General features: G+C 41.8%; 1 protein-coding gene across 3 annotated transcripts in view; it reads left to right on the plus strand.

Annotated features, from left to right (window-relative positions):
• Positions 1-1,301: 1,301 nt before the first annotated feature.
• The window catches only part of HUS1 (HUS1 checkpoint clamp component), a 37,453-nt gene continuing 26,258 nt past the window's right edge, over positions 1,302-12,496 (plus strand). For all 3 annotated transcript variants that reach the window (XM_049893071.1, XM_049893069.1, XM_049893070.1), the window contains exons 1-5: positions 1,302-1,682; positions 2,479-2,606; positions 2,691-2,867; positions 4,640-4,747; positions 5,774-5,848. In XM_049893071.1, the coding sequence (XP_049749028.1) occupies positions 1,631-1,682; positions 2,479-2,606; positions 2,691-2,867; positions 4,640-4,747; positions 5,774-5,848 (540 nt within the window). In that variant the 5' untranslated portion in view covers positions 1,302-1,630. The remainder of the gene's footprint in view (positions 1,683-2,478; positions 2,607-2,690; positions 2,868-4,639; positions 4,748-5,773; positions 5,849-12,496) is intronic.

Here is a 12,496-nt window from a genome sequence, read left to right on the forward strand (position 1 = left end):
GTTCTTCAAGCATCCTGTCTTTACAAGTAGTAAGATCCTCAAAGTTTCTTCTAGGGTGAATGTATCACAATGTTTAGTAAAGCAAAAAGAAAGGTTTTATTCAGCATATATTCCAAGAGGAAAGGTGGAAAATGGACAAGCATGCTGCCAGAGGTAATGTCTGCCTGAGTCCAAGGAATATTACGAAATAGACCAAAGTGGGAAAATGGGCAAGCATGCTGCTAGAGCCATGTCTGCCCAAGTCCAACGCTACAGAATCATCAGTATATATTAACATTACAAATGGACAAAACCATTCAATGCTTAGCCTTTTTCACAGGTTGGCTCAGAACTGCTAAATCATTGTGATTCTACATTTTGAAACATCTTTCTTAACAATCATTGGTACAGGTTTCAGTAATGACAGGAGGGTCTTCCTTGGTCCAACAAATCTTATAGTCACTAAATGCTAATAGAAAAAGCGCATAAACTACATGGGTCTTTAGGGCTGTTTATGATTTATGTGAATGGTTCCCTAAAAGATGTTTTCCAAGATTGTCCTAGCTACTGTCTCTATACCTCAGGGCCCAGTTGATGTGTCCTTGTGAGTCCAGTTCCAGTTGGGTCACGTTCTAGGACAAGGAATAATGGCTGTAATATTCTCTCTTAAATCAATTTAAAACAGTATTCAAAACCATAACAACAAGGACATTATACTGCCAAGGGATCAGTACTATCATTTGAGCCTGCAGGTGGTTCTAAAGTTCTGCTTTATAGGGGCAACCATTTAAACGAATATTTTATTTAATTGTTTACAAATACAGGTCACACAAAACAGATCACAGTTCTTTCAAAATGTGAATGCTGGGAACCACTTCCCTCACACTTGGAGGGGGCAAAAGGAGGACCCCACCCCTATCTGTTGGAAACGTCGTCAGGAGGGACCGTCCCTGGAGAAGGACAACATGCTTGGTAAAGTAGAGGGTCAACGGAAAAGACGAAGACCCTCAAGGAGATGGATTGACACAGTGGCTGCAACGATGGGCTCGAGCATAACAATGACGGTGAACACGGCGCAGGCCAGGGCAGTGTTTCTTCTGTGGTACACGGTGCCTATTAGTCAGAACCAACTCCAGGGCACCTAACAACCCCCGCACGTAGGGGTGACCTCTCAGGCCACCTACGTCCAGGAGGTTCCGGTTCCTCCTTTGCAAAAGAACACGGGGCGCCCTGAATCTACGGCGGAGGGAAGCACGGCGCCAACTTATCCCGATGCTGTGAGCACAGGGAGTGACGAAGGGTCGCAGCTTGACATGAAGGGAAGACCTGCGTTCCTTCATGACTCACAACAAGGGCCCCTCAAGCATCAGCCGAGCTAGAGTGGGCCGAGGCGAAGGGCCCAGAAGGGGGGACCCCAGCGTTCTTCACTTATGGTGCAGTGAGGGCGTTTTCTCCCCGCGGAGCTCGAAGATTTGAATCCATAACAGGCCTAGGATGAACTAACGGCGCCAGGACCTGTGCAAGGGCCGCAGCGGCCCCGAGTGGCGGAACCAAGCTGCGGGTCCGCCGCGTTTCCGGCCGAGGGGAAGAAGTGGACGGGACTCCGTCGTCCGCCGACAGACGCTCCGGGCGCGGAGCCGCGAGCCCGGCCATGAAGTTTCGGGCTAAGATCGCGGACACGGGCTGTCTGAACCACTTCACGCGTGAGCAGGGGCTGCGCCCTGGTCCAGGACCGTGTTGGAGGAGGATAGACGCCAGGAGGACGGAGGGGTCGGGAGGGAGGACGCGCACGCCGAGCCGGCCGCTGCAGGAAGAGGGGGGCGGGCGCCGGGAGGGAAACGCGCGCTGGGCGGGACGGTGAGAATAAAATCGGGTCTGAGGGGTCGTTTGTAAAACTTGATTCTCATCATGTGTCTTTTAAAGACTATTCCAAAAAGCCAGTTGTCTTCGTGTCGATTCTGACTCATAGCGACGCCATAGAGTTTCCAAGGAGCGCCTGGTGGATTTGAACTGCTGACCTTTTGGTTAGCAGCCATAGCTGTTAACCACTATGCCACCAGGGTTTTCCTTAAAGCCTGTTACTGCCTGCAGTGTTCTTATTTGACAAACGTTCCTTCACAGCCTGGCCTCATCTAGCCATTGGTGCCTGCACCGTGATGTCACCTATCCTTACAGTGAACCACGTGCTCCCTTACTTAGTGGGCAGCCGGTGTGCATTGAATGAAAGAATGCAACTACCAGCTGCCACTTAATCTCTCTGAGTCTCAGTTTCTTTATTTGAATACTGAGGGTCTGTGAGACATACCTCACAGGGTTGTTGGAAGAATGGCATGACATCTGTGGCAATAAAGTGCCTTCCAGACAGATACAAATATAAACTGTTGTTTTTTTCACCGGGATGTTGCAACGTGGTGAATGATAAGTTCTTTGAGATAAACTGGCCTCTAGGAAACATGATGTAAAATTATAGTATTTCCTTATTTTAATCCCCTGCCATAGGAATCAGTAACATGATCGCCAAGCTTGCCAAAACCTGCACCCTCCGCATCAGTCCGGATAAGCTGAACTTCATCCTTTCAGATAAGGTGGCCAATGGAGGGGTGAGCATGTGGTGTGAACTGGAACAGGTGAGCGGAAGCTCCTGCGAGGCCTGCAGACTCAGCCTAATGCCACTGGAAAGGTCATGTGTGTCCCGGTTTTTCTCATCTTAGGAGAGCTTCTTCAGTGAATTTCAAATGGAAGGTATCTCAGCAGAAAACAATGAAATTTATATAGAGCTGACAGCGGAAAACTTATCTCGAGCCTTGAAAACTGCCCAGAATGCCAAAGCCTTGAAAATCAAGCTGACGAATAAGCACTTCCCCTGCCTTACAGTCTCCGTAGATCTGGTGAGTAGGAGGAAGGGCATTTCTGAAACTTCCTAGAAGGAATACAGTCATTGTAAGCCTTGGTTTCTTAACAGTAAGATCCTTGGGTGGCACAAACAGTTTGCACTCGGCTACCAACCAAAAGGTTTGAACCCCCCCAGCGGCACTATGAAAGAAAGGCCTGGCGATCTGCTTCTATAAAGATTGCAGCCAAGAAAACCCTATGGGCAATTCTACTCTATCGCATGGAGTTGCCGTGAGTCTGTATTGACTCCACGGCAACTTTTTTTTTAAATAATACTCTTGAAAGATAATTGGTTTTGTTTAAAATTCAAGGCCAAGTTTTTAAACTGAAGTCAGTTTTCCCTCATTTTAAAATAGTATTGTGATTATATAATACTCAACTAGAATGCTGCGTTTTCTGATGCAATAAAACTTCATTTTTCTTCTCAGATCTGTATATCCTAGCCTCTCTTTCTTTTAGTGGTATTTTTACCTTGAAGTTGTTTTTCCCCTGCTTCATCTGTTGTCTTAGCCTTTAAATGATCTCTCAGTCAGGAGTAACACATCTGTTTTACCTGCCGCTACCAGATGAATTTAGTGCATGGATTTCCTCCAGACAAACATACACATAACCAAACCACAGTGGCTGCCACTGCTCACAGAGTGAAGTCCAAATGTCTTGGTATGATGTATAAAGCCCTTCATATTATGACCCAGCCTATCCTGGAACCAAATCGCAAAGTACTACTCTCTGAGTACCTGCATGGATGTGTCCTCTTCTTTTTCAGCTCCCAGACTTTGGTGACATTGGGGCTTCCACTTGGAATCTCTTTTTTTCTCACTCTTTGAAGCTGTAATTTTTTTAGTGCTCAGCACCATTGCTGCCTCCTCCTCAGCCTTCCCTTGTCCTCAGAGCTCTCCTTCCTTATAGACTGTACACACTTTATCTTGTGAATGTTGTATTGTTTAAACCTCTGTGGAAGAGGACTTCTCACTTTCGTAACTTTTTCTCAGCTCTTAGCTAGCTTTGCAGTCAGGCAGTTCTTAGAGTGAATCAGAGTTTCCAATTCACTGTATAAGTTTGATATGTTTCTTTAATTGCTTAAGGAAAAGCAAGATGGTGACATAAATACTTTTCTAAGAGTGCAAGATACTCTGAGTTATTATGAGTCTCATAAAAGCCCTTGGAAACAGATAAACCTAGCTTATCCTTTTGATAGTGTAGAAACTTAAGCAGGCAGGGTGTCCTGTGAGCAAAGAACTGTCTTCTTTCTCTCCCTCGAACTTAGGAAGTTTGCATCTGTTTTAGGACTTTGTATGTGCTGTTCCTCTGCGTGGAACACTGTTCCCCCTCACCCCCATCTTTTCATGACTGCTTGTCCTTGTATTGTGTGACTTGACATGTGTGACCTTCTTAGAGAGGCCTTCCCTGACCACCTAGTCTAAGCAACCTCCCCTTACACTCACCCTTTCCCCTCTTTATTTTGTTCTATTCAAGGCTGTAATGAGTGTCCCAGAAAATTTTGTTTTGTTTGTTATCTTGCTCATTGATCCATCTTTTCCTTTGGAATGTTGAGGACCTTGTCTTATTCCCCATACTCTCCAGCTCCTAACAGTACCCACAACAGAACAGGTAACTTCATAAATACTTGCTGAATGGATTTTGAGTAAATGAGTTAAGAACATTCCATTTAGATATAGTATATTAACTTTTTTTGGTCCTTTCAAGTCTTTTTTTTTTTTTTTTTTAATGTTGACATCAAAATACATTTTCACTTTTCTCTTGGCAGTTATCCATCTCAAGCAGTAGTCGCATTGTGACACATGACATTCCCATTAAGGTTATTCCTAGAAAACTCTGGAAGGATTTACAAGAACCTGTAGTCCCAGACTTTGATGTAAGTTGCTGCCCGGAGGTTTGTCCTTCATCATGATTTGAATGCCCTAATTTTAGTTTAAGTCCTATAGCTTATTTCTTTTGAAAATAGCGTAGTACCCAAAAAGAAAGTGATATCCATTCATTTTGAAAGGATACTCAAGGAAAAAAATTGGAATATTTGTCTTTGTTGTTTACATAGAACACCTTAAAACAGTGTTGTGTGTATTAGACATATTGCACGTTTTATAAACAGGACAATGACTTTCTCAATATTTGCACTTAAAAAAATTTAAAATAATATTTTGGGGGACAGTCACCATCTATCAGGAGTGTTGGCTTAAAGCACCAATTTGGGTCTCACAGTTCCTGGGAGGAGCACAGCCCAGGATATGTGCAAGAGAGCCAAGAGGCAAGAAGTTTTCACAATTTAGAACTTGGTTTAACAATCCTATTCATAATGATCCCAAGCCACTGAAAATAATAGATGATATCATAGGGTCTTGTGCTTTTTGGTCACTTTTTATTTAAGGAGAAATCACATAAATATATTGGATAAAATATTTATTTGACTTTTAATAAAAAACATCTACCTTGATTTGGGAAAAAACAATATTTTATAAAGCATCATTAGTAACGTACAGCTCTGAGGCTGTATTTTTGCCAGTACTGAAAAGGCCCTTTAAGCCCCAAGTGTAAACATCCCTTGAGGAAGGCCTTCTGCTGAGTGCTTGAGTTTCATTCGCCTTGGATTTGGTTTATATAAGGAATCCCAGGTGCAGAGTTGTGATCCTTCTTGAACCAGAAGAACGCCTATAGGGACATGGTCACTGAGGTAACAGAAGTAGGCATTTGGCTCTTTAATTTTGCTTGAACATCCATGAGCTAGTAAAATTAGGGCTTTTTTTTTTCATATTTTAAAAGAGCTTTATTCACACAGTTTAAAAACACAGAATTCCAGAGTTTTTAATCATGCCATGCATTCTAAAAATAATTATTGATGATCTAATATCATTTCTTGTGTATATTGTTCTCATTGATTTTGTAGGTTAGTATTTACTTACCAGTGTTGAAGACTATGAAGAGTGTTGTGGAAAAAATGAAAAACATCAGCAGTTACCTTGTAAGTAGTTTACTTCTTTAGGAAAAAACTCTTCAGTATTTGTTTTAGCCTGCATGAGTTACTTGCTCTGTGGAGAAACTTAAACGTGGACCGAGGGATACCCATAGTGTTTAAGGCAGACACCTCTTCATTGAGTCTAGACCAGTGAGAACCTGGCTTGTTTTAAGAACCTGCACTATTACAGTTGCTTTTAGAAAACTGTTCTGATGCTTTTCAACTCTCATTCAGTGGGGAAAGTTTTTATATTTGCCCTTAATCCCTAATAATTTGTATTTATAATACATTAAGGATATTTTCAACAGTCCTGGCATTTTTCTTATATTTTGGACAGAACCTTACATGTTTTATCTGCTAATGTGTAAATTTTTTAAGCAATCAATGATGTTAATGAGTTTGGAGTGTCCCATCTACTCCCCAGATATCTTTTAGTGAACCAAGATAAAGATTCTCGAAACCGTACACTTTCTTGTTCTAAGCAGATCTCAAACCAAGTAGATGGGCACTTCTATTTTTACATTTATTTTTGAGACAGTTCCCTACTGGCACATGTCATAAAAGCCTGGTGATGAGGAATTGTGTGGATTATCCTCATTCACACTTAGGGCTATCCTGGATTCTCCCTTCGCTTGCCCCCTTAACCCTATTCAGATGTCTCCTCTGCCACTTTTACTGTTAGCCTCCTGTCTTAACTATCTAGTGATACTGGGTGATTTTAACAAACAGAAATTAATTTTCTCACGGTTTAGGAGGTTAGAAGTCCAAATTCAGGGTGTTGAGTGTAGAAGACTTCCTCTGTCGGTTCTGGGGGAAGGTCCTTGTCTCTTCAGCTTCTGTTTCCTGGTTCCTCGGAGATATCTATGTGTCTTGCATCAATCTTTCCCCCTTCTCTGCTGCTTTAGCTTGTTTGTTTAATCTCTTTTGTCTCTCAAAAAGTATTGACTGAAGGCGTACCCTATGCTAATCCAGTTTCATTAATATAACAAAGACAGCCCATTCCCAAATGGGATTATAACCACACACATAGAGGTTAGGGTTTACAACACATATTTTTTGGATACATAATTCAATCCATAACATTTACCCTTTAGCCCTCCAAAATTCATATCTTTGCCACATGCAAAACATATTCACCCCGTCGTATCATCCCCAAAGTCTTAAATTAACTCCAAATCAAATCCAAAGTCTCATCTTGTGAATCATATAAGTCAGATATGGGTGAGAAGTTAGGTATATTCATCCTGGGGCAAAATACCTTTTCATCTGTGAACTTGTAAAATCTAGATTACAAGTATCTGTTTCCAAATACAGTGGTAGAACAAGCACAAAGTAGGCATTTCCATAAAAAATGGGAGAAATTGGAGGAAAGAAGGGATAATGGATACCAAACAAGTCTAAAACCAAGCAGAACAATTTACATTAGCTCTCAAGTTTTGAAAATAATCCTCTGTTCTCTGAGACCATCTGGGCAGTGGCCCTGCCCTCCAGACTCTGGGTGTTGGGCAGCCCCTCTGGATTCTAGATAGAGGCCCTTTGGCCTTAGGCTTCAACCACTCCTTGCAGGCCCTCTGAGATGTCAGCTCAGCCTTCTTGGCTTTAGATAGATAGCCCCATTTTCCTCGTCCATCTGAGTGGCGACCCCACCCACTCAGCTCCAGCAGGCCCTGTTCTTCTGCCCCTTGGACATGGTAGATCTGCCCTCTCAGCTTTGAATGATGGCCCCATCCCCCTGGCACATCTTAATGGCAACCCCACACTCTGAAACCGAGTTGGCAAAGATCTGACTCTTTTGAAACCTAGGAGACTGTGGCCCTATCCTTTGAGATCCAGGAGACGGTGGCCCCACCCTATGAAACTGAGAAGGACCTGCTTCCTGCACTCGTTCCAACAGTTCTGCTGCTCTCCAGGGTGTTCAAGGGGTGGTCTTTTTTTTGGAGGACAACATATGTAACTCCTGTGGCCTGTTTCTTGCCTATAAAATCATCCTGTCTGTTCCCTTCAGTCTAAGTTGATGGATCTTCTGCTGTGGTGGATGGTTATATCCATCAGTCACAGGCTTTAATCTCTTTAACAGAAGATTGTGTAGTCACATCTTTGGTGAAAGTTCTAGGACACATGTCCCTAGTTTGTACAACAAAATTTTTCAAGTCTTTAAGTTCTGTTTTTGTTTTGCACAGTTCATTTTTAAGTTCATCTCTTTCCTTTTGTATTTTACTAAAAGTGGCAAGGAGAAGCCACATGGCCCCTTTAAGATCTTGCTTAGAAATCTCCTTAGCCAGATATCTGAATTTATCACTTACAAGTTCTACCTTCCACCAAACACTGGAACATAATCCAGGTATGTTCTTTGCCACTGCATGAAAAGCGTTGCCTTTTCATTTGTTGTCCAGTCACATGTTCATCATTGTCTTCAGAGCCGTAGCAGAAGCCCATTCAACGTCCACTTTTGGCAACATTCGGTTCCTGGTGCCGTACGTTCTCTAAGATGATGCAGACATTTTCTATAGCTCTCTCACTTCCTTCTGAGCCCTCACTGGAATTGCCTTTGACGTCCATAATTTTACAAACAGTCTCTTCAAGGCAGTCTAGGCTTTTACTATTAAGCACCTTAAAACTCTTCCAGCTTCCACCTGTTACCCAATTCCAAAACCGCTTCCACATTTTAGGTATCTATTAGACCAGCACCCCACTCCCGGTACCAAATTCTGTCTTAATTATCTAGTGCTGCTATAACAGAAGTACCACAAGTGAGTGGCTTTAACAAACAAATGTATTTTCTCACCATTTAGGAGGTTAGAAGTCCAAATTCAGGGTGCTGGCTCTAGGGGAAGACTTTCTGTTGGTTCTGGGGGAAAGTCCTTGTCTCTTCAGCTTCTGTTTCTTGGTTTCTTAGAGAGCTCCATGTGGGTTGGCATCAATCTTTCCCCCACCTTTGCTGTTTTTGCTTGCTTGTTTAATCTCTTTTATATCTCAAAGAGATTGAAGACAGCCCATTCCCAAATGGGATTATAACCACAGGCATGGAGGTTAGGATGTACAACATATATTTTTAGTGGGATACAATTTAATCCCTAACACCTCCCAACTCACTTTTCAGCCTCTGACTTCTTTCTGTTCTAGTTTTCCCCACTGGACTTAGCATCTTCCAAAAATTACATTTTGTCATGCCTTGGAATCTTTGAAAAACCATCGTCCGCAAGATTAGATGTAAACTTTTGGTCTTCACAGTCTTGCCACTACCTCTTCAGCCTTGTTTCCTGCCATACCACCAAGGCCACCCTGTAGCACCACCCTGGACTCTGTATCACTCAAATGCTACTTCTTTTTAAAGTTTGTCTCTAGGCCATTTGACGCTCAGTTTTCTTCTCTTCCATTTTCCCCTGGCAAGCACATTGCAATTCTCACTGTTCAAGTAGTTCAAGACCTTTCCCTAACTCCCCTGGCTGCAAGTTCCTTCCTCCACTGAGCTGCTCTGTTCACTGCTGCATGATAAATTACCTGGATTGCCAGCTGCTGCTGCTCCTGCTTTTTTTTTTCCCCCTATTGTGCTTTAGGTGAAAGCTTACAGTGCAAATTAGCTTCTCATTCAAAAATGTGTACAGAAATTGTTTCATGACATTGGCTGCAATCCCTGCAATGTGTCAGGACTCTCCTCCTTTCCCTTTCCACCCTGGGCTCCATGTGTCCAATTGTCCAGGTTTCCTGTCCCTTCCTGCCTTCTTGTCTTTGCTTTTGGGCAGCTGTTGTCCATTTGGTCTTGTATATTTGATTGAACTAAGATGCACATTCCTCACGTGTGGTACTGTTTGTTTTTTTGAAACCCTGGTGGCATAGTGGTTAAAAGCTACTGCTGTTAATCAAACGATCAGCAGTTCAAATCCACCAGGCGCTTCTTGGAACTCTGTGGGGCAGTTCTACTCTGTCTTACAAGGTCGCTATGAGTTGGAATTGACTGGACAGCAGTGGGTTTGGGTATTTTTGGTTTAATCTTTGCCTGAGAGGTGGACTTAAAAACTTCATCTTATTCATCTTTGTACCCAGTCACCACGTGTAGGATTATCACTCAGTAGGTAGTTAATAAATGTTGAATGAATCTGTAATGAAATTTAGCTTCAAGGAATTTTTAGAGTTGCAAAAGTCCTGAAGCCTAGAAAACATTTACAGGCTGTTTTTTCTCTAGAGTTTTCATTTAACAATAATGTTGCCATTGGACTGCCTCTCTAGGAGTTTTTCTTCATGACTTAATCTTTATAGAGTTTATTTTAATTTAGAATATGCTTTTGATGAAGCATTGTGCTCTGTGCAACCTTGGTATCTGCCTGTGGACTAACTTGGTGCTGATCCAGCTGTCAGGCTGGCTTCCTTCGGGACTACTCTGGGGACTTCGGAGAGGTACAGAGAGGTGCAGGAGAGAAGAGGCAGGGCAGTAATTGAAGGATCCATTTGTTTGTTCTTTCTCTTTAGTGGAAATGAGTCAGCAAAAATAGAGAGGTAGAAAGATAGCTAAATAACTAGAAACATCAGAAGTGGAGTTTTTTTTTTATTTCTTTTCACTGGCACGTTTGAAATATTTTTGTGGAGTAGCCACTGCAGTCTAGAATTAACTAATGGAAGTTGTCAAAATACAGGGTAAATTATGTAGACAACTGAGATCTACCTGGGTAACCAGAATTCTGTATCTGTAGATTATGGGCAGTTAGTGAGGAGTAAGGAAAATGAATGGGACCCAATTCACTAAAAATGTCCACTCCCCTCTTCAGAGATGCTCAAGCCCTCCCTCACTGAGATCCTCGATCCTTTCCTTCTAATGAGAGGTGTTACAGATGGGAGTGGGCAGTGTATGTTTAGAAGCAGAAAAACTACTCTGAATCTACATCATGTTTTAAGATAGAATTTTTAAAAATGCTAATGTGCATATGCATCCCCAGGAGATCTTGTTAAAATGCACATTCTGATTCAGTAGATGGGGGCTGGATCTGAGATTCTGAGCTTCTGACAAGCTCCCAGGGGATGCTGATGCTGCCTGACTTTGGACCACATGGAGTAGTAGTGCTTTGGGATGTGTGCTGTACTGCTTCCAGAAACAGCTTCACAGGATCAGCTTAATGATTAAACCGAGAGGATCTGGGTTTGTTGGAGAGAGGCATCACGATGTGGTGGACACGGTGAGTGGGTTGGAGCCACACAAACCTGGGTCCACCTCCTGGCTGCACCATGTAGCCAAGGCGCTGTATGCCTAATGCCCGTCAGCAGAAACTATTGAGGGCAAAGTGCAACTATCTTTTTGTAAATTCAGAGATAGTTTATATAAGGTGTCTAGTATGAATAGAAATTATTTGTCTAAGGTGCCTGTATTATTAGTAGATATTCAATAAATAATAGGTAACTGTTTAAAAAATCATTTAAAACAGTACGATCTTATCTAGATACCCAAGAACAGAGTATGCTGAGATACATAACCTTCTGGATAACTGAGTCATAAGATAGACATAAGTGACTGATGTTCACAGAACTAGTATGTTTGTAAATTTCTTCAGTAAGTTTTTTTTTATAATTTTTTGTTTTTGTTGAGAGTATACACAGAACATACCAATTCAGCTGTTTCTGTATGCACCATTCAGTGACATTGATTACATTCTTCAAGTTGTGCAACCATTCTCCCCCTCCTTTTCTGAGCTGTTTCTCTCCCATTGACATGAACTCACTGCCTCTCAGGTTCCTTTCTAATTTTTTGAGTTGCTGTTGTCAATTTGATCCCATACAGAGAGATCTTAAAAGAGTGCAGTGCTCAAGGCAGACATTCTTTGCTAGGTAAAACTAAAGTATAACTTCAGTAAGTCTTGATCGAGCACTGCTGTGTGCCAGACACGGTATGGTCAAGAGTGAAATGGAATCTAATTCATTACTCGGATTTTAGAGATTTCAGTAAGGCCTGAAGTGTGTCTAGAACCAATGTTTTCTTGAATAAATCTTTACTTATATATATAAAACCATTGTTTTTTTCAGAACAATGGGAACTTAATGATCTTGGGCTGTGACTGTTTGAAACAAACAGGAGTACATCATATACTGGCTTTATAGGAATATTCACAAGTAGTGTTTCATGTGTTTTATTACATTTAGGTATTTTCAGTTTATAGCAGACTGTGTATTTCTTTCATTTTTTTTTTTTTGCCAGTTCAGCTTTTTACAGGTGTACAACTTATTGACAACAATTAAGATAATCAGCTGTGCAACCCTACCCTTAATCAATGTGATGTTTTCATCACTGTTAACTCTCCCTTTCCTCTCCTTCCCACCCCTGGTAACCGCTAAGAAACTTTGGTCTCTATACATGTGTCTTGTTGTTTTATGTTAAGTGAGGTCATACAATATTTGTCCTTTTATGACTGACTTACTTCACTCAGCATAATGTCTTCAAACTCCATATTATAGCATCTATCAAGACTTCTTTTCTTCTTTTGGCTGAGTAGTGCTCCATTATATGTAAGTACCACGTTTTGTTTATTCATTCACCTGTTGGTGGGCATTTAGGTTGTTTCTACCTTTTGGCTATTGTCAATAGTGCTGCAGTGAACGTTGGTATACAATTCAGTTTGAGTCTCTGCTTTCAAGCCTTTTGGGTATATACCTAGGAATGGAATTGCTGGG

This window comes from Elephas maximus, chromosome 8, assembly GCF_024166365.1.
Source record: "Elephas maximus indicus isolate mEleMax1 chromosome 8, mEleMax1 primary haplotype, whole genome shotgun sequence".
Lineage (NCBI taxonomy): Eukaryota > Metazoa > Chordata > Mammalia > Proboscidea > Elephantidae > Elephas > Elephas maximus.